This window comes from Natrix helvetica, assembly GCF_964273705.1.
Source record: "Natrix helvetica genome assembly, chromosome: 1".
NCBI classification, from domain to species: Eukaryota; Metazoa; Chordata; class Lepidosauria; order Squamata; family Natricidae; genus Natrix; species Natrix helvetica.
In genome coordinates, this window is record NC_138548.1 from 258,480,420 (window position 1) to 258,502,874 (window position 22,455).

The 22,455-nt window shown below is 42.2% G+C and overlaps 1 protein-coding gene across 3 annotated transcripts in view; it reads left to right on the plus strand.

Moving 5' to 3' along the window:
* Positions 1–5,435: 5,435 nt before the first annotated feature.
* Positions 5,436–22,455, plus strand: part of CAMSAP3 (calmodulin regulated spectrin associated protein family member 3) — a 38,853-nt gene continuing 21,833 nt past the window's right edge. The window contains exons 1-2 of one of the 3 annotated variants that reach the window (XM_081938800.1): positions 5,436–5,784; positions 17,425–17,690. In XM_081938800.1, coding sequence (XP_081794926.1) covers positions 5,637–5,784; positions 17,425–17,690 — 414 coding nt within the window. In that variant the 5' untranslated portion in view covers positions 5,436–5,636. The remainder of the gene's footprint in view (positions 5,785–17,424; positions 17,691–22,455) is intronic. The other 2 variants (XM_081938801.1, XM_081938802.1) reach the window with 2 other exon arrangements.

Here is a 22,455-nt window from a genome sequence, read left to right on the forward strand (position 1 = left end):
TCCTCCTTTGGACACACAAACCCGTTACCCGATCACAACAGGGACATTTAAATAAGGACTTTCTGATAAGCGGGAAAACAGATTTTCTGATAAGCGGTCTGGAGTAATGAAAGAAAAGGTTTGGGAAACACTGCCCTACAGAATGTTTTGGCTGACCTCTCATTAAATCTGTTAATCATTTATACGCAGAAACTTGCACTGCATTCCCCAAGAGGAGTCAATGTCAGACTTCGCTCTGCTGCACTAGGATTCTGTTTTCCTGATTTAATCAATAAGAGAAGTGGAAAATAATGCCAAGAGAAAGACTATCCTGGTGTGTGTGTGTGTGTGTGTGTGTGTGTGTGTACACGCATATGTATATGTATATGTGTGTATCCACTGAAAGATCAAAACCATCAAACAAGAAAAGTTTCATTATCTCACACCATTGACTAGGCTGGCACTGATGGGTAGCCTTTAAAAAGTGACCTCATGCTTATGGAACAGTAGTCCTCAACCTACAATTATTCGTTTAACAACTATTTGAAACTATGGTGGTGCTGAAAAAGTGCCTTAAGACTGCTCCTCATACTAAGACTATTGCAGTGCCCCTGTGATCAGAATTCAGGTGCTTGGCGATTCACAATAATTGAGGCATCCTGGGGTGACATGATCACCCTTTATGACTTTTCGACAACCAGAGTCAAAGCGGGAAGCCATATTTGCTTAAGAGTCATGTGATTATTTAAAATAACTCTGGCAAAAAAGATCATAAAATTGGGTGCAACTCACTGAACGACCATATGACTTAGTGATGAAAGTTCTTATCTGTCATGGTTGTAAAGTGAGAACTACCTTTAGAACATCTACAATAGTTGCCTCAAACATCTTTGGGGAAGGGATCAAGCCTTGAATATTCCAGGACTTGTTTAGATATCTCTAAGGCATTAGAAAGGGAAGCAGTGGCTCAGATGCTGAGCTTGTCAATCAGAAAGGTCAGCAGTTTGGCGGTTCGAATCCCTAGCGCCGCATAACGGAATGAGCTCCTGTTACTTGTCCCAGCTTCTGCCAACCTAGCAGTTTGGAAGCATGTAAAAATGCAAGTAGAAAAATAGGGACCACTTTGGTGGGAAGGTAACAGTGTTCTGTGCGCCTTTGGCGTTTAGTCATGCTAGCCACATGACCATGGAGAAATCTTTGGACAGCGCTAGCTCTTCGGCTTTGAAACAGAGATGAGCACCGTCCCCTAGAGTTGGGAACGACTAGCACATATGTGCGAGGGGAACCTTTACTTTAAGGTGTTAGAGTGGAGAAGATTCTTATTGGAATTAGATAAAAGTAGACACTACTAGTAGACATTCTGATTTCTTGTGTCTAGACTAGAATCTAGTCTAGAATCTAATAATTTAAGACACATAAAGAAGTCCTTCATTTGACTGATCCTCAGCAATGCTTTGAAGTTTTTCAAAATTATAGTGTTTTTCCTTTCTTTTACTACACTAATTTGAGACAAACTGGCAATGAAGAAAAAAGGAGAGAAAAAAAATAATCCTTAAAATTCTTGTATGTTACGGTGTGAAATTAAAAAGCTACCCTACATGAACACACGTTTCAGAGAGTGGCTTTCAAATGAAATGAACTCACTAAAAGTCTTCTGTTTTTCTAGGATATGATAAAAGTTTTGTGTTTGGAGGAAGGATAGAAGGACAAGTTACCTCACTTATCCATATTCTTTCACAAGAGTACTTGGATTAAGAGGAACATTAGTTATTGGCAAAGTTCTTTTTTAAATTCAAATGTAATTAAATAAAATTAACTTGTATTTTTAAATTTGGATTTATCATTTTTTTAAAAGATCCATTATTTGGATCTTGCTAGGCTGTATTACTTGGGATAATCTCAGCCACTTTCTGGAATCAGTGAGTTTTGATATAACTTAATCCAGGATTCCGTTGGTTAGACAAATGGCTATCCAAAATGAGAGATTCAGCCTATTCTGGAGGGAGTTTCCACTCTGTTTAAGGAGATCTGCAATTTAGAAATACTCCTAAGATTGGCATTGTTCCTGAACTGAAATAGGTAGCAATTTTTGCTTAAGTTCAACAGAGGTTTTGAGATGATGGCCTTGCCAAAGTCTTAGTTATATCAAAGTATGACTATTATATTACATTTTGCTTCTGAAAAATGCTTGAGAACTTTAGTTGGTCCAGAATGCAGTGAGCAATTTAGAGACAGCATTGATTAGAATGGCAATTAAGCTTTAGTAAATACTTAACATAAATGTGAATGTTGAGTCTTCTTCTATGATCATGGATTTCCATTTTGTGATTACTAGTATCTTATCTCTTTAATTAGCTCTCAAAATGTGTCTAGATTCAGTTCAGAGCTACCTTTAAATGTTCAGTTATTGGGAGGTGAATACTTGAAAGACTGCACAGACACCATCCATTCCCAGGTACTGTATGTCTTGGGAAAGGGCTCCTGCACCTGAATCTACCTTGATCTAAGATGTGTGGATAGGCATAAAGACTTCTTGTATCTATCAAAAATGGCCTTTATGGTCCGTCTTTCCTTAAACTCTCAGAGCAGAGAGAGATACAGATATTACATTATATTAGGCCTCCATGTATGAAATTTTACATGACTTCTAATATAGCTTATTTAACTGAAAATGGCACATAGGATATTAACTGTATAGCATTTCTTGCAACCAAAGTTTGCCTCATCAAATTAGTGGGTTGTATCTCTATATATTGTCAGGAGACAGTTCAATTTTTTGTTAGATGTGCCATCCACTAACATACTTTACCAAAGACATTAAAGGACACATTATTCCTTGCTAAATAAAACACATGTGTTGCCTCATGTACTTGTCGCAATTACAGGCTACTTCAGGTTCTTTTATTGCTGTCCCTTTTGTTTAAGAATTTGGGTTTCTACCCTGGAGCAAAAAAGCAAAACAAAAATACAAATAGATACTTCCTTAAATGGGAGCCCACCAGTTATCTTGGAACTTAGGGTAACTCTTAAAATTTCTAATTAGCATGGCTAGTGAATAGTAACTCTGGGAATTGCAGTCATAATGTACAGTATCTGGAGGGCATGAGATTCAAAAGATTTCTCTGTTCAGCTTATATTGATATGGATTCTTTCACTGTCTGCAATCCTGTCTCTATTTAAATATTCTAGCCGCAATTGGAGATTGCCAAGTATATAAGGACTCTAAATTAGTTGATAAGATCCAAATGCCCTTGTGGTTTTTTTTTTTCCCATTCAATTGTGTCTGATTCTCACAGACTGCCTGGACATGCCCCTGCAGTTTTCTTGGCTAGCTTTTTCTCAGGTAGTTTGCCCTTGCCTCCTTTCAAAAGATCCATCCACCCATCCCCATCTGGCTTTGTGCCCAAAGTGGTATTATAATTCAGTCTTCCAATTTCTAGTCTGATGCCTTAATCACTAAACTAAAAACTGGCTCTTGTTTATTATGGTGAATAGATTGAAAGTATGTTTTGCCCCTAAGTTTTAAATAAAAGCTGATACAGTAGTTCCTTCATGCAAAGCAACTAATTACTTCTAATGGGAAAAATTCAAGCTTGACATCAAGGAAAGCAGCTTATATAGACTCAAATGTGGAAAAACAAGAAACTGGAAGGGCTGGTTTTATACATTTTTTCTGTCTCCACACCACTGGACTAACATTTTTATGTTAATGTACAGAACTGCCTGCTTCCTGGATTGCTCTTTGGAGTTTCAAGATGACTATGACATCTGGAATAAAATTAAAGCATCTGGAAAAACGCATCTGGAAAAACCCTTGGCTACATACAAACCTCAGATTCTCATTGAAAATGTGAAATGCCCTGGAATAAATTCCTCATTTCAAATCACTCATTTTAAAAGTTTAGCTGTTGAGGATGCTTATCTTGTGAACAGGGTGGGAACCTAGCTAGGAAGGTGGGGAGAGGAAGGAGTGGCACAGACATATGAATCTGTCTTTGCTTATACATGCAACATGGGGCAATATGAATCAGTTAAAACTATGTTTCATTTGCATGTAGGCACAAGCAAGTAATGAGACCCTGACAATTTCATTACCTCCCTGCTTAAATAATTAAAACTATCATTTGGAATTATTTTGCCTCTGAATATGGAGGCTTCAGATGACCTCAGTGCCAAGATGTCTTGCTAGGCTTACCTTCATTCATGCCTTTTTCTAATTCCCTTTTAAAGATTCCAGATTAAATGCTGAACCTTGTGTGATACTGCATTGGGTATAATAAACTCGGCAGTGGACTGAACTATTTCATATAACAGGGGTGAATAGGAAGAACCACGGTACGAGGTGTTTGGTTTTTTTTTTTTTAAATTCCGACCATTTGTTTTCGGTCAACCAGAAACAGGAATATACTAGCCAAAAAAAAAAAAAAAATCAGGTTGAAAAAGTGAAGGATTCAAGGCGTTGGTCCCCACGCCATTCAATCTTTAGGTACCACCCCCGTTCCCCGGATCAATAGAATTTAGATTGGCTCCAGCCAAACAAAATGGTAATTACTTGCTGCAGCCAAACCGAATGGTCTTTACCGCATCTTTCAGCCGCAAATTCCGCTTATACCCTTACCCCCCCCCCTTAATCTTCGATGGGCTGCCCCCAGTTAAAGCCACAGGAGAACTAAACCTTTCTCCTCACGGGCGCTGGATTTCGGTCATTGCTAGGATTGCTTTTAAATTCCCCCTTAGCATTTCTCTCAGAAAATGCCCCAATGACCATCTCGGCGGCCTTTCCCAGCCGCGCAGCATCTTTGTTGGCAAAAATGGGAGCGCGTCGGAGCAAGAGGAAGAAGCGTAATTCGACTCCGTTTTCCAATGCAGTGCTTCCCCACAAACGCCGGGCGCAAAGCCAGACTCGCGCTGCGCGTCGGCCATGGAAACGAGCAAACGTCCGGGTTAGGTTGGGGTACGCTCCGAGGGCTAACTCGTCTTTCTTCGGGGGAGGGTCATTCATGTCCGCCCGTCCGCCCCCTTCCTTGCTTGCTAACATGGTGGAGGTGTGCATAGGAAGAGAGCGAGCATGCACGCGCTTGCTCCAGCCTGGGCTGCGGTTCCTTTGTGTGTCTCTCTCCAGCAGGAGGACTGCCGTAGCCGTCTCCAGCCTATATAACCAGGAAAGGGGAGGGAAGAAGAGAGGGAAATCCCGATCTCATTTCTCGTCCCCTCCCTCCCCACCGCCGGGAGAGCGCTGGCACAAACGCTCAATGGGCTCCAAGCACCCCCCCCCCCACGCTCTCCAGCCTGCTTGGTGCAAGGCGCGCACGCGCTTCACTCACCCCGGGCTGCGGCTTCAAATCCACCCAACCCACGTTAGACCCAGCGCCTCCTTTTGCCTCGGGCAATTACCTGTCTGGAAACTCCTCCCCTCGCCTTGATTGACGGCCTCGATCACGTGGCAGCGGAGCGGGGGGGGGCGGGAAAAACTGGGACGACTGGGCGGGCGCTCGCACCTGGAGCTGGAGGGGAGGGAAAGAAGAAAAAAACCGGACGGGGATGCGCTCGGCTGGGGCCACCGCCGCCAGCTTAGTCTCCGTTGCTGTCGCCCTAGCCGCCGCCTCCGCCGCCGCCACACCAGGCCGTGTCCACTTCTCTCTCCCGGTGGTGGGGCCATGGTTGCCGCTGCCCCTGCAGCTGCCGCGGCCATGAGGAAGAGCTTCCTGGTACCCGAGATCAAGCCTTTGGATCAGTATGATTTCCCTCGGGCGCGGAGCGCTGCCAGTTTGGCCTGGGTGCTCGCCAAAGCCTACGGCGGTGCAGGTACGGCCGGTGGCATGCGGGGGAAGGTGGGGGGGGAGGCTGGTATGGTGTTGGACGATGCCCTCTGTTTTCTTTTTCATAGAGAAGGCGGTGAGGGAGAGGGGATTACCTCCCTCGGGACGCTATTGTGACCCGATCTTTCTTTCTTTCTTTCTTTCTTTCTTTCTTTCTTTCTCGTTCTCTTTCTCTCTGGCAGCTTATTGACTCCGGGGTGGTTGTTTTGTTTTTTATTTTTTCATTTGAGCCGCAGTTTCTTTCTCCCTCTGCTTGGCGACGGCTGGGAGAATGAATATGTCAGCCTCGCCCTCCTCTCTCCCGGCTTCAGGGATGCCCCACCTGGTCACATCTGTCCTGGGGTGCGGTGGCAATTGGCTTGGGCAATCTTGCTTCCACCCCCCAATGCCACCCCCTTTTCAGGCGCTAACAATGAGCTCAGCTGGCTTGCGCCTTCTCAACCAGATAGTGGTCCGGGTGGGGCTGGCAGAGCCCGCAGTTGGGGGTCTCCTTGCGCCTAGGAGGATTACTTCCTATCTTTTCTTCTCACCAAACAGGTGTTTGCTCTTCCCAGATGGACGGAGGAGAGGTCTGGGAGATGGGTCCTAAGAGGCATGTGAGGGGGCCGTTGGGGGCACTGGGTGGGGGCATTTGGCCTGTCTACCGCAGCTCCTGTCCTACGCTGCCCTATGTAAATATTATCTCCTCCCTCTTCTCTTCTCAGTCGCTCCAGTGCCTTATACTGTAGCTTTGTGTTGGCTTTTGTTACAGTCTAATCTTCTGCAGGACTAGCAGGCTGCTAGGTGAGATCAAAGGCTTAGCAACGCTCGCTTGGCTGAGCACCCCAAGGACCACGTTCTCCAAGCCTGATGGTATCATGGCTGCCCCACCCTAGTTGGTGGCACCGACAGATCCTTGAACAGGAAGGCAATGTTGGTGTTTACCTTTGTTCGGCAATGGAAAATTCTTTGGGGAAAGGATGCTACCAGCTTAAGCTATATTGCTTCAAACCCCCCCCCCCATTCATTAGCTTTTATGAGCAAAAAGGACGTAATGAATGCTTGATCCTTTGCTAGTGTGCCATGGCGGGGTGTCTAAACAAGTGCAATGGAAAGGCCACTGCCTCTTAGCATGGTCCTCTTCTGTCATCAGGCAGTGCCAGGCGGCAGACTTTGCACCCAGGCAACCCCCTGGGCTCTAGTTGCGGTTCCCTTTGTCTCTGCTGGGCCTGGAATTAATGTTCTGTGAGGATTTGCAAATTGGCCATGCACAATGAAGGGGAAAGGAGGGGTAGCGGAAAATCCCTAGTGGGATTAACATACTTGCTGTTCCTCCAGGAAAGTGGGCGTCAGTGGCACTTCTCTCCAGTTCTTGATAACCTAGATTTTGCTTCGCGCTTGGTGATGTCATCCTTTCATTCTCTTGATTGCCCAAAACAAAAACCCACCGCCCCAAAGAGGTGAGCCCATGGACATTGGATTCCTACCCATCAATCTCTCCTGAAGACCCATTTCACAGCTCTCACAGTGCGATTGCAGAAAGTGATAGTGGGCTCATTTGAACCAAAAATGGCATGTGAGATACTGTTTAATTTTGAGGATTGTCAAATTTACGTATAAAAAATATGAGCCGCTTCCTGTCGCCAGTGAATCTCCAATCAGGGTACTTACTGGTAGTGGACAGACCTCCCCCCCCCAAAGTCTCTGTGTATGTATTTGTGTTTGTGTGTATGTGAATGAGGGGCATTCCTCTGAAGCTGTTGACCTAGAAATAGCATAATAGGGTTTGAGTCCTGCTGGGATTCAGGCCAGCCTGGGAGCAGGAAAATGGCATGTGAGTCAATTAATAATTTTTCTCCTCTTGGTCCAGGGCTTTTGTGCCCAGAAGCTGTTCTCTCCTCAACTCCTGGAATCATGACCTCCTCTGAGTGAGATGCAACAACTATTCCATGGAGCAACAAGAAGAAAAGAGTAATTGTAACACTTTTTGAAATTCCATGTCTGTGTGTCTGTGAATATCCTCACAAGAGTGGAATTGGGAGACCAGTTTTCATCTTTGGAATTAAGTTTGCGTATCTGGTCAAACCCAAGTGAAACAGGTTCCCCTTGTCCCTACCCTTCCTTGTCATCTTGATGACACACCAACAGCACACTGTGATGGAAGTGAGAGACTTGTCGTTTGCCTTGGACTGAGGCCAGAATAATCAGGCTTGCTAAGCCAGTGCTGGGTTCAGAGTTCAGTGAAAAGTGGAAAATGTGTTTCCTGGGATTGGCAGAAACTTAAAGCACTGTCCAGTGTAGCAGTCAAGTCCTTCTGAGCGCCTCAGCTCCTTCTCCCATGACCCCAAAATAAACGTGGCACAGTTACCAGCTGTTCCTGAAATAGGTTGCTGGTGAGAGTCATCAATAGTTCAAAGCAGGGTGTTGGGGATATACACAATTGAAGGTGCAGTGAAATAAAACGAAATTTAACGTCCTTTTTTAACATAAGCAAGTAATTTCATCAGAGGCCTTGTAATTTAACCTAATCGCATGTTATATCAGAAATATTTTTGCCTGCACTTTTTTCTCATCTATATGTAAAAGTAATCTGGAGTGATTATTTATACTGATGATTCAAGAAATGGGCCCAGATTCTCCCCAGGAATGTCTCCATCTCTGACACAATCTGTGGATACAAATCTAATCATTCCTGTGGGTTAGACCTACTTAATTTACCCATCCTGGGACTGATGCTTTCCTTGTAAGCTAGCTATCCCCTGATAGGTTTCCTGGCTGAGACTGGTGTTGTATAAATGAGAAAGTTGGCTATAATTATGTAAATTAAGGTAGCATGCTGAGATTAATTTCTTGGACAAATTTCGGCCCTTGTATGTTAGATCACAGCTTGGAACTTTCCATACCTTTGAAGGATTTTGGCAAAGGGATGGACAGGAGTGGGAGAGGAAATGGGGTGGAAGTGACTGGATCAAAAATGACCAGCAGAAATTGACCCAAAATTTCAATTGTTTGTCTGGCTGACTAACTGGATGTTATTGAGTTTTGCAACTCTGTTACCACAATTTTGGTATTGTCATGCTCTGGATAAAATAGATAGACTGAACCTTTAATCCAATCCAATATGATAAACAGCTATTTCTTAATAATATAGGAATATAAAATGCTATAATGGTTTAATTTACTGACTTGAGAAATGGAATGCAAAGAGAAAAATTAACTCCACCTAGCTTTTATCCAGTCCATCTCCAAACTATCAAGTAATTTTGCAGTTGAGCAAAATTGCCCTATTTAAAGTGTATGCTTGCAAATGAGATGTGCAGGGAGCCTAATAAGAAGCTGGTGAGAAAAGAACAGAAAGACAGTTGGTCTGTATATAAACGTGTATATGATTATCCATTTCAGCCAATGTCACTTTTATTTAAATTAACTACACCTCTTTTTACGCCTTGCTTCTCTGTAGTGGAATCCTGTTTAAAGTAACATCACACTGCTGACTGATTACACTAATGTAAAAAATTGTTAAGGCATTAGGGTACTCAGTTTTTTTTTTACAAAAAATGTAAAGAAACATGAGTACAGATCCAACTTTATTGTATGCTGTAACAGTATGCCTTGGGCTGCAATATACGTAGATTCTCATCAGCATCAAAAGGCACATGGAGATGGTCTAAACCAGTGTTTCTCAAACTTGGTGACTTTAAGTCCTGTGGACTTCAACTCCCAGAATTCCCCAGCCAGCTATGCTGGCTGGGGGATTCTGGAAGTTGAAGTCCACAGGACTTAAAGTCACCAAGTTTGAGAAACACTGGTCTAAACGAATATGTTGTCTTTTAAATATGTAGGGACCACAATCCCCAAATTCCTCAGCTATCATGATATTGAATTATCTCCACCTCAGTGCTTATTACATCAGAATCACTTGCCATGCAAACTTTTTATGATACCAGCTCCTTTACTGCTCACAATTTACATATTATATTTTACTTTATGGAACTCTTAAAATGTACATTTGAATTCTATAGAAATTTTCAATGGTGTCTGCTGTATATTTAAAAGATTTCTCCAAAAAGTCTGTTAGTGGCTTTGTTTGTTCCTTGATTCTCTTAAGATTTGGGAGTATAGTTGATTAGGAGCTAGAATCTTTTAACCATATACCCATCTTTCCGGCATAGCTGTTTGATCAACTTATTGTACATCTGAGGTTTATTATGAGGAAACTGCACTGAGAAGATCCATACTGAAAAGCTATTGCTCTTATTCCCTTTCGACACTATATGGTTCCCCTTGTTGAATATTCTCACATCGAATCAAGTCCTTGATTGATCTTTTGGTGAATTTGCCTTGTTATGCCAAGACTGGGCATTATGCATTGAATTCTCAGGAAAGTGCTTGCCATTATAGCTTGATTGAACGCTTGCCTTGTCTCTTCTTGGTATTTCTCCAAACTCTTCCTGGTCTTTTTAACTAGGCCATGGATGCTTGGAGCTTACATCCTTTGTTATTATTATTGTCTTAATTATATTCTCATGTAGGATCCCATGATACACTGTTAGAGGCACTGAACTTCTCCTACCAAAGTTGGTGATTGGTTTTCTACCAGAAAGGTCTCTTTTAGACTGTAGGGATGCGTCTGACTCCTTAATTATGACTGCATGGCTGATGTAGTAATGAGTCCTGCAGCAGTTTTGAGAAGGCTGCTGACTTGCACTGTGATGTGGAGGTCTTTAGAGGGTTTGCATTTGTCATTGTGGCTTCAGAAGCTGAACAATATTTTATTATTTATTAAAAAGTACTTGGCTTAAAATTGAGATTGTGGAGACACACAGACAGACAGACACGCACAAAGTAAGAGGTTACAGCTTTTTGGTTGTAGAACCTGCCTTTAGGTTCATTCTGCCTCATAGGCTTTCCTTTCTTATTGCCTCACTTGTCTCTTGCTGATTTAACTGCATATTGGACTTGAATGACTGAATTTTCTGTGTAAGCACTTTCTCCTTTGTCTGCAGACTGGAAAGTCCAGAGATTGTTGGTAGAAATATTCTGTTCTTAGCTAGCAATAAATGTATTGCAGATAGAAAAATACCTGAGTCTTGCTCTGCCTCACCAGCTACAGTGGGAAAGGAAAATCATTCTGAAACGCCTCTCCTTGATTGAGTTTCCATCCCAGAAGCTGACAATCCACACTTTGGTTACTTATTCTCTTACCTCTGCAAAATAAGATTAGTGTGTTTTTTTCATAGTGACTGAAAGATTTCAGAGTTTTCTTTCAAAAAAGTGGCCCACACCACTTTTATGTCAAATTGTTCAGTGTGGAACTGGCAGTGGGCACAATAATGCTTTTGAAGTATGATAACCTTCATAGTAATAGCACTATGAATAAAGGAAACCTTGGAACAGAATAGAAAATACTCCTTGATAATCAATTAAAGTAGAAAATTATTACTGAAAAATGAAACGAGAGCTTCTAAGCTTGAATTAAAAATTCCAAATTCAAGTTGTTCTGACTTAGAGCAGTTCTAGCTTTGGAAAAGTGTTCTGATCTCAAAGCTATTTTATGCTCAAATTAGTGCTTGAAAATGTGTTGTATACCTTCCAACTTCAGCGTTTTTAAAAATGAAATCAGATGGATCTAGGAGGGACGAAGATTTTAATGGCCATTTGGCATCATGGCTGCATGATAGCTCTGTGCTTATAATGATGACTACTGGATACCTAAATAGGATGCTGCTGCTTCCCTCATCTCCTGCTTCTAGGCATATGGTTATTTATTGTGCAGAAATCTGGTGCTGCTCTGCATAGACCTTTAATCTCATTCGGCAAAACTCTGCCTTATGAAACAGAGTATGTATGACCAACCAGATCTCTGTGACGTGGATATTGTCTTACACTTGGCACATCTTTGGGGTCCATTAAATTTGTCTTTATAGACTTCTGCTTGCCTCCCATCCTTGACTGCAGCCCTAAATGGTGACCTTAGTATTCCAAGGGGGAGGAGTAGGTAACCGTGGCTAGGTTGCTTGTTTTTCTCTGTAATCTGGCCACTTTGCTAAAATTCCTACATGTGATTTTATAAAACAGCTTCCTGGCTTGAATTAAACTCCTGTGCCTTGGGAATATACTTCAATATATTTGTGGCAGAGTTTAGGTCATTGGGTCTCATCTATCTGTCTCTCGGCAGGCCTGGGATCCTAATATAAAAACTGTCTATGAAACTGACCTTCTGGTCTCAATAGGAGTAACTCTGATTCTCAGATGCCTTGGGGGCAAAGGCTGTTTGCTATTTTAAGTACTGTAGCTTCTTCCTGTTCTGTTCCATTGACCATCAGTTCTTATATGCCTTATAGTTCTTCACTCACAGCCCTGCAGTCTGCCAGAATTACTGGACAGTGTGCTGATTGTGGAGTCTGGGAGATGTAGTCCAAAAAAATCTGAAAAACACCTAAATGGGGGAAGTTACATTCTAACGCAGGGATGTCAAACAACATGTCATTCACATGGTGTATCACAACTCCCCCCCCCATTCACTAAGTGGAGTGGCCAGTGCCTGATGCGTTTGTCCCATGGGCCGTGAGTTTGACACCCCTGTTCTAACACATCTGGAAAGCATCTGACTAAGGATAGCTGGTTCTTTTTAACTTCTGTTAGGAACTTTTATTTTTAATAACCAAGAATCTTTTTTTCCTTGTAATTAAATTTTTCTGGTCATATTTACAAGGACAGTACAAGTACAAGCTCTGACTGTAAAAATAAATGCATAAATAAATTACCAGCAGTCTGTGCTGATAGTTATATTTTTGAGTATTTTCTCATATTAAAAACCAGCAACATCTTCCACCCCCTCCAAATATTCTGATAACAAGTTCTAGGCTACATCCTCACTCACTCTGCTATAACTTAGTTTTCTACTTGCAGGCATGTCTGGGTCTGTGCCTGCATATATGTATAAAAGTATGTGTATATATCATATGCATGTAATAGCTGGAGTTATTTCTTCCTGAAGATAATATTTGAATAGAAGGTGCTAAGTGAGACTTAGATAAGGTAGAACACTCTTTGCTGTGGTTTTTTTGCAACCCAATCTAGTACCCTTATCCAAGTTATAGTAAAGGAAAGGACAGACCAATGTCTACCTGCAGTTCTGTGTATGCAAAATGAGCAGCTGTTGAAGTTGTAGAAGCCCCTTGTGCACTTTCCTGCTCACTAGCAGCCCAGATCACTGGTTTTCTGCTGTTAATGGCTGTGATGAGAAACTAGCCATTTCCAGGAGGAATTTTCTAATTTTTCTGAGTGATCCCACCCAAGATTGGTTTTCTGTTGCCATTGGCAACCTCAAGACTGAAAAGGTTTCCCATCTCCTGCTGTTGCAGTGAAATTGTATGTGTTTGGAGGGGAGGAGGATTTAACACTTCGCCCTTACGGTGTTTATATTAGAACAAAGTCCTTTTCCCCCTTGCCATGGCCCCATCAGCTATGCAGGTCTACATCACATGATGAAAGTCATACCTAGTGGCACCTGAGTGCTTGAATCATGACCACACAGCCATAGAACTTGGCTAGAACTTGGAGAGTTGATCATATGTCCATTTGTTTTTCAGTTTTGCCATAACTTTTGAGTTTTGTTGAGCAAATGGACATAAGCTGAGGACTACTTGTGCTGAAGAGATCAGTGTACAGGAGAAAAGTTATTTTCTGCCTTCTGGTTGGACGTCTACAAAGTCAGGACTTGCAGCCATGAGTTGTTAAGCAAGCCATAGTGACTTGGCTCTCACACTAAAACAAACTGCTTGGATTTATAATCAGCTGAGCAAAAAGAAAACTGACTGACGTTTGTCAGTGAAGCAGGCCATTGGGCATGCCTACCTTGCTGTGATATACTTGGCAGTATGACTAATCTTCCACTGGTTCACTGTCAGGGCAAAGGTAATTCTAAGAAACATTTCCTTTGGAACTTTGGAATGAAATTCCTTTGGAATTTAAAAATGGTCTTAATTCCCAGACTTTGCTTTTTGCACCTCACCTTCTGAATCAGCTAAGTGGCCAATTGTAAAATTGTCACCTTATGCCAATCTGGGATCCATCTTGAATGATAATGGGTTGCACAGAAACTGAAACCTACTCAATAAATTGGGTAACCTGCTCAATCAATGGCAGCTGTCCTTCAAGTCCCAGGATGTGAATCACGTTAGGACTTCCTGGCTTGAAGGAAATGGGTGTCTTTATGTTAGTGCAACCTCAAGTGGGGCTTGGTTTATGAGTTTAAGACTTTGGCAGCAGTATCCTAAAAGCTTTCTTGTTGGACATGCCTAAATAAATAGCCTTTACTGCTGAAAGGTTTGTGAATTTCAGATGCAGAGAGGATAATAGTTTTCTTAAGCTAGGAATCTACTTGGCCAGATTTAAGCTTCATAAAACTTGTCCTGGGAAATGATTGACCCATGAGGTGAAACTGTAGATGTATAATCAATTACCTATAAGCTTAATTTTTGCCCTGTGGGGGGCTTTGCCTGATAAAGTTCTTAGTATGGAAAGTGTGACTCCATTTTGTCCTGTGGCCTCTCTTATGCTGTATCAAAGAATTACTTACTTTACTTATATATTTCAAGGTGAGGTTCCCTTCTAAACTGAGGCTGGATTCAAGAAAATATAGCAACAATATAGGAACTGTTGATTTACTGAATGGGGGATTTATGCCTTCTGCCCCAAGCAAGCTCTTACTAATATTGGATGCCCTGCAGCCTTGGAGGGGGTCCAGTTGTCTCCTAGCTAGAGTAGGTTTGCCCCATCAGCTAGAAGGAGCTGGGCTTTTAGCCAAGTTTGCAGTGGTGGCTGTGATCAGGTGATGCTGAATCAGCTGGTGAAGCTGTTCCACCTGTTCTCCTTCCCTGCTCTTAACTCAGGAATGTCCCTCTGAGCCAGCTTTACTGGCAGGAGCTGACACGTAGATCCTGATCCTGAGTCTCGTGGCCTCTTGAGGAAGTAGCCAATAGAGCATGTGAATGTCAGCTCTAGCAGTTTCCCCCCCCCCCCCCCCCACAGAGTAATACATTATGATTTGCTTTCTGATGCTCAATCAAGAGTATCAGAGACTCTGGGGGAATGAAATTTCACGATTCCCAAAAGAAGAAAAAGAATCCATGAGCCTGATTTCTGATCTCCTTTCTGGCTTATTTGCAAACCCACACCTTTTGCAAACTAAACAGGTGAAACTAAAGGTGAAATTTGAAGTTCTGACTATTTCTTCACTTGGACGTAGAAACTGGATACAGTATTCCTAAACGCTTTTATTTCATTGTAGCTATATAGCTCTATAACCTTTCTTCATCTAGAGTGGCTACATGGGATAGTTACTAAAAAAAAATATTACCAGGTATATAATCAGATGTTGCCGGTGATACTAACAACAGTGGTTGTTTCTAACTATATTTATTATTTGATGGGATGTGTTTGGGTGTTAATTTCATTTGTGTGAGACTGGTTTTTTGAAGCTGTTTTTTCCCTCCCCCGTCCCATTTAATATTGATCATATAGTCCAGTGATGGCGAACCTATGGCACAAGTGCCACAGGTAGCACACGGAGCCATTTGTCAGGGCACGTGAGGCACTGGCCAGCTGAGTTCACCCTTTTTAAAGCCATTTTTTGCCCTCCCCAGGCTCCAGAGCCTTTATAGGAGCCTGGGGAGAGCGAAAAGAACCTCCCCTGCCCCCCCGGAGGCCCTCCGGAGGCTTCATGAGCTTCCCTGAAGCCTCCGGTGCACAAAAAAACGGCCCTAAGGGCAAACCGGAAGTTCGGGAACAGACTTCCGGTTTGCTTGGAGGTTCATTTTGATTGCTCCGGAGGCTTCAGAGAAGCGTCCTGAAGGTCCCTCAAGCCTCCGAAGGGCTTCCAGGGGGGCAGGGTAGGCTGTTTTCACCCTCTCCAGGCTCCTATAAAGCCTCTGGAGACTGGGGAGGGCAAAAAAAGCATACAAAAAATGGGGGGGTCATGCCCGTAGTGCGTGCATGTGCACTGGGAGGGGTCGCGCATTGCATTATGGGTGCAGCATGGCCGCACACTACCCCCCTGCGCTCCCCCCATTTATGGCACGCAAGCCAAAAAAGGTTCGCCATCGCTGATATAGTCCTAAGAATAAATTGCCTAAGTAGTTATCTGGCCATTCTCTTTTTTCTCCTCTATTTTCTTCTTGTTATATGGAAATCATTCTAAATAAGAGTGATAAACTGTTGCAGGTAGAGCTTCTGCAAGGAAGATGAAGCCAGGAAAACTTCCAGCTCCAAATCTCAGATGTTGCCAAGTCACCTGTACCTAGAAATGCTGGGGCAGCATTCACACATGTATCTTTGTGTGTGCTAGAAGTCTTCATGTGCCTGAACAAATGGACATTAATTTTTTCCTTGCTGTTTCCATCCTGTAAATATATATTGATTAGTGATTCCTTGGTTATCAGTCTAGGAACAGAATAATTTATTCTTTTCCCTGTCACTCAGAGAACTGCAAGGTTCATCCCTCTTAATAAGAGAGTTAGGAAAAGCAGTACTTTTCCTTCTTTCCATGATCTCTTGATCTCTTTATGGTTTTGTAATGGAGAAAGAAGTTTTGTGATGTGAGGCAAGTTCTACTTATTAGTGGATCAGAACCCTTGTCTTTATCAAGTTCTGATGTACTCCTGGACATAGTAAAGAGATAAAAGTATGCCAGGGATGGAATCTAGCTACATATTACTGTACTGGTTCTGATCTAAAACCACAATAAACTATTTTTTTTAAAAAAATAAGAACCTCATAGTATATTTAAGAATACTGAAAGTGAGCCTAGAAGCATATTTTTTTTTAAAATGTGCATTGTACAGTACATAAACACATTTTATTTGAAAAGTATTGCTATTCACTGAGTAGATGCTTTGGTCTCATTTATTGGGCTGAGAATGCTAAGGTGCAGCATTGAGCAAAATTGCAGCTTTCTGTCCAATTCTCATTCAATCCAGGCTCAGAAGAGCAAAGAAACCAACTTCCATTAAAAAAACCTCATTGGAAGGCTACACAGTTCCCTCTTCTTCATTTGCAGTTAGGCCAGAAGGAGCCTTCTGCAGAACTACCTTGCTCTAACTCTCCGTAACCCAGGAGACAAATCAGTGGAGACAGTGGAAGATAAAGGAGACACTGAAAGGCCTAAAGCAACACACCTCACAGCTCTTTCTCCTCTCTGATGCCCGTTACTTGTCACTGTATATGAAGCCTAAACTCCCATGAAGGGTGCAATCTACATTATTTCCCTCCTTTATTCACATAGCAAGTTTCCCTTTGATCCCTTTCAGATGTATCAAGCTATCATTTTCATCATCCTAGCCAGAGGAAAGATGGAAATTGCAGCCCAAGATATCTGGAGGCCCTCAGAAAGGAAAAAAAAATAGTTATGTGGAGGGAGGTTAGATGGAGAGCTGATAATCTTCCCTGGCAACCTGTTGTGTTTCGGAGGGATTTGAACCTGGCTATGCTGTGCCCGGATCCAATGTTCTCATCTCCGATTGCAACTCATTGAACTGGGGCTAAAGCAGGGGCCAAAGCCAATGGAGCATTCAGGGCAACTAAACATGGGCGCCACATTTATAGGGTGATACCTTCAGCGTGACCGCTTGCTTCTCTCTTACAGAACACATCCCCGCTGAACTGCGTGAGCCCTTTTATACAGACCAATATGAACAGGAGCATATGAAGCCTCCTCTCATCCGCCTGCTGCTATCTTCTGATGTCTACTGCCGTGCCTGGTGCCAGGTCTTGCCTTCAGGCCCTGACGGCACCCTTCCCCCGAAGGATAATGCTGCCTTGCTGCAACTTTTGGCCCATCGTGGCTTGGTGCCCACCTTTCAAGACAAACCTGTCAAGGAAGCTGATCTGCATCACAAACCAATCAAGCTGGTAAGTCTGGAGGGAAGGAGACAGCTATGCTCCCAGAGGCAACTTTGATCTGGTACTGCAGGATAGGAGGCAGTGAGGTGAATGAACGAGTGGTTCTCCGCATCTTTAGCTAGAGCAGATAGTAGAGATCCGAAGTGCAGTAGTACCAACTCAGAATTCTTTGAAGGGCTAATTCTGCTAATTTACTCGGATCTCTTGGGTTGTCTAAGGACAGGAGCTCAGAAATCTGGATTAGCTTGCTTTTATTTTGCTTAGTTCTGTCTCTCCTCTCATCCACCTCTACATTATCATAAAGAAGGAAGCTGCACTTTTTACCAAGCAAGTACTTCAAATTTGGAATAGGGTTGGCCTATGCAGATGAGGCATAACATCTGGGCATTTAAGCCTCATCTGTGATATTGATGAGAATGCCTCCCAAATGGAGCTTCTGCCAAAGGAACCTTAGGCATGTATGCAGTGGATCTTAGAGCAGATGGTTTTGTGTAAGGACCAGTGGTGGTTTGCAAATATTTTTACTACTGGTTCGAGCATGCTACTGCGCATAGACAGAAGCATCTGGATGGGCGGGTGGGGTCTCCCGCCACCACTACTATCGGTTCAGCCAAACTGGGAGCAACCCACCACTGGTAAAGACCCCTCCCAAAAGCATTCTGGCAGATGCCTTGCAGATGTGTAGAACTACAACTCCCATCAGTTGCAGCCAGTAACTGGAAGTCACAAACTCAAGAAAAGGATGGGGGAAAAAGTTTTAAATGAAGTGTTCCTCTTCCTATAGGTATGAAATCTCCCAGTGGCATCCTAAAGCCCCTAAGGATGCCAGGCTGGACCCAAATCACTTTACTGTTCCCCCCAATCTCTGCTGAATATCAGGAGTGTCCCATGTGGTGCCTCAGCTTCAAGGTGGGGCTTTTGCATGCTTAGATCTCAGCCACACCGTGGGAACCCCCTCCCTCCTCTTTTTCTGGGTGGGGAACATGAAGGTGTGGCTAGAGCCACCACAGAAGTAATTCCGTTTCCCCCCAGGACTTAAGGTACTTGTTGCGGGTTGAGGATCTTGCTCCAGTTTCCTGCAGCCACCATATTTCAAAGGCTGATATACCTAAGGGCTAAGCTTGGATGGTGAAAACCCACAGTTTTGATGGTTGGAGTTGACAGATGTGTACATCCTCATGTAGGAAAACCAAACACCTCTGTTTAATAAGAACATGTGTGAGAATTCAGGTTTTATCTCCTTTCTATCTTGATAAGACTGGTGGGAAATTCTCTTTTCCCTTCCCATTCTAGTGATATGTGTGGACACAAGTCCCAAAAGTGCTTTTCGAAAAGGCAGCTGGATTTTCCTGGGTTAAATTTTCTTTGAAAACATTTCACTTCTCAGCCAAGAAGCTTCTTCAGATCTTTGTCTTTTAGAAAAGCACCTTTGGGATAACCGTGACCTATGCCCTCCATAGATGTGTGGACACAAGGTGTTTTTTTTACAAAATAAAAGGAAGTGGATATGTCAAAGACAACAGCAGTGGAAGGCATCTATAAAAGTTACAAAATGTTCAGTACTTGATTCTGAAAAAGCTGGAAGCCTTGTAGATTGCTAAAATTCTCTTCTTTGACCTGATGGTTGATGGCAAAGTATCACTAAAAGAGTGACTTCGCTCAGGTTTTCTGGTCAATGCTAGGATTGCACCCTGATAAACTTAGTAACATCTTTGGGAATGGGGATTTCTTTTCACCACCTCCACGTGCCAACAACTAAAATTCTTCTGACTGGTGTTCAGTATGTGGAAGAGATGAGGAGCATCCAATCTGTTGAGATCCTATCTAGTGTCTAGTAGGATTGGTTAGCGCTGAGTTGTTCTCACAGATTGATAATTGATTTTGCTTTGGAATTTTTATCAAGACTGGGAGCTGCAATAGGCTTGCTATCTGTTGAGAGATAGGCTAGATAGAAGTTTGAAGAAATTACGGGGTGAATCTTAATTCTGCTGAGATTTTGAGAAAGTTCTCTCCCCACCACCCAATACTTTGGATTTGATTCTGAACAAATGCTGTGGAAAGCAAAAGCAAGTCAATACAAATTGTTACTCATTAATGCAGCTGTGTCTTTTTTCAGGATTATGAGGCTTGTGTGCCCTGCAATTCTGGAATCATCTTCAAAGATGGGATGACAAAGCTGTGGATCAGCAGCTTTTTGAAGGGAATCACATTGGCTCATTGCCAGCAAAATGTGTCACAAAAGATATCGCTTGAGAGTTGAAAATGGCCATTATTCTACTCCCCTGGCCTATGTGACACCATTTTCATGCATTTATCTTCCCATGTAGTCAGATCTGTAGAGTTTAGCTAGTTTTTGTGCCTTTTCCTTGCCGGGGAAAGAGAGACCCAACATTTGGGGCAAAGAAGTAACTGGGGAGCAGCCAGTGTGTGTTATCTTACATCCAATCTCTTAAGGTTTGTTAAAAACATCTTTGCCATTAAGAAAAAGAGAACTTGTTTTCAGGTTTTCCTTCAGGCTTAAGGTGCTCCTTTTCTGCTTTTTTCCTCTTTCCAATTAACTCTCTCCCAGGGTGTATTAATTACCTGGTGAATTTATTTTTTGCTGCTGAAGTTCTTTTTGCTGCAGTATTTAACATCTTAGGAAAGTCTGAATGTGGTATAAATGTACTTAGAAATTCAAATGTAACCCTTTCCTTATTTTTGCTTACTGAAGAGAAACCAGCTGCAACTTCAGGGCCAAATAATTTTGCAACAGCCCTCAAAGCAATATCAGAAGTAGTTTCTGAACTGTAATTTTTATTGCGATACAAGAGAGATGCTATGAAATTGATTTTTTCCCCTCCTTGATTTACCTACTTTGTTCTGGCTCTATTCCCATTTTAGAGTGTTGTCATTAGCATACAACTCAAAGTTCAAGCGCCTTTTGTTTTGGCTCAGAAAAAATTACAAAGTTCTGGCTTCTAAGATCTAGTTGCTGCCAGGCATCCACATGCTCTAGTGGATTAAAACATAAAACCCAAATGCCTTTCTAATTCAACCAGAGGCCCCTGAAATCTATAAACTAGGCAGGAATGGATAATATTCTGTGCTTATTTTCTGAGGAACCAGTAACCCATTGCACATGGCTTCCAAATACTGGAAGTAATTTATAGCTCTCATGAATAATAATCATGAATTGCCCTGTTTTTCATTAATTTATCAAATCTCAAACCTTCCAGGTTAGTGATGTTAGTGAATGGTGTCATCGTATGTAGGAGCCAGTTAAACTCATCCAGTCTTTGACTCACAATCTTCTCTTGCACATTCTTATAAATGAAAGTTCCCACTGTATAAATTGGCTCTTGCTTCTGTTAAAAAGCCCTGGGCAAAAGAAACAAGCCCAGTTCTATGAGAACTGGGTTTAATCAGTAGGCAAGGAATGTTCTGCTCTCAAACAGTTCAGTTCCAAGACTTCGCATCTAGCTGGATGTTTTGTGGGCCTTTAATCAACAGAGATCTTCCTTGTACCACCCTCTTACTCCAAGTGAACCTGTCTTGATAGGATTTGTATTGCTTAAATTCCCAGATTCACTGGCTGGGGCTGTGGTCTGAAACTGAGATAATAGTGAAGAAATGTGTACTTGATTTCATTGTGCAGATCTACGATCCTCAGAGAGAGGAGTTGTATAAAAGTTGTTTTGAGAAAATATTTACACAATACTCTGATGGCTGGTTTCACATATGTAAAATTTAAACCCTTGTTATATACATGGATAAGAAACACATCACCTGCCCTATGGTGTCCTTCCTCTTCTTCTTACCCCGGTTCCCTTTTTTCCATCAGCCTTTTTTTCCTCACCTTTCCCAACATCTCTGACTCTTTTCTTGGCGTTTCTCACTCCCCAAAGAAATTATTCAAAGGTTAACACACCTTATTTTCCATTTCCTTTTCCACTACACAATATACATCAATATTCAGTTTGCATAATCAGAATCTGTGCAGATTTTATGGTAACTACAATTGTTAACAATTGAGGAATGAGGAATCTTCCTCATTCCCTGCGGAAACACCTTTATTCTCCTTCCAAAAACGTCCCTAACTAACCCTAGAACTCTGGAAGGTGTGTGTGTGTGTGTGTGTGTAGGTACTTGTTCAGAGTCCCCTTTGTTAAGGAGAGCTTACTCATTTGATCCTTGGTTTGCAGCCTAGGACTTGGGTTATGGAGTAAAGTCACACAAGGTACTAATATAGATTGACTTCACCCATGCTCTTTGAACAAAGCTGTCTTGAACAAAACTATTCAAAGATGCACACAATCAGGAGAATTAAATTATAAACTGCTTCCCACTTTTAAGACCATTCTGTTTCTTATTTTTTAGAAAGATTTTCTTGGAAAATTAGATTTGCAGAGGGAAGAATAAAGCCTACTCTTTCCCTATATGCAGAAAGCTTTTTTCGTGAGAATCGAAAGATTTGGTATGAGCAAAAAAAGCTTTGTTATCTTATTCTTTTGCTACATTAAGCTAATCTATCATATGCACATGGGGTGAACCAGGATCCTGCTATTTTCTTCTTGTTATCATATGGCAACTGTAGAAACTTCTCCAGTAAGTGCTAGATGTAGGCGTTGCTGTAGGTACAGATTCACTTTCTGCCTCTCCTAAAAGTAAATGCAGCTTTCCTTTTTAAGTCAACTTTGAAGGGTGGCTGAGAAATTAGCTCAGTTCAAATTTTAATTTAAGCTTACCTAATTTGCACTTTCTGAACCTCTGTGAATTGGAAATGTAATCATAG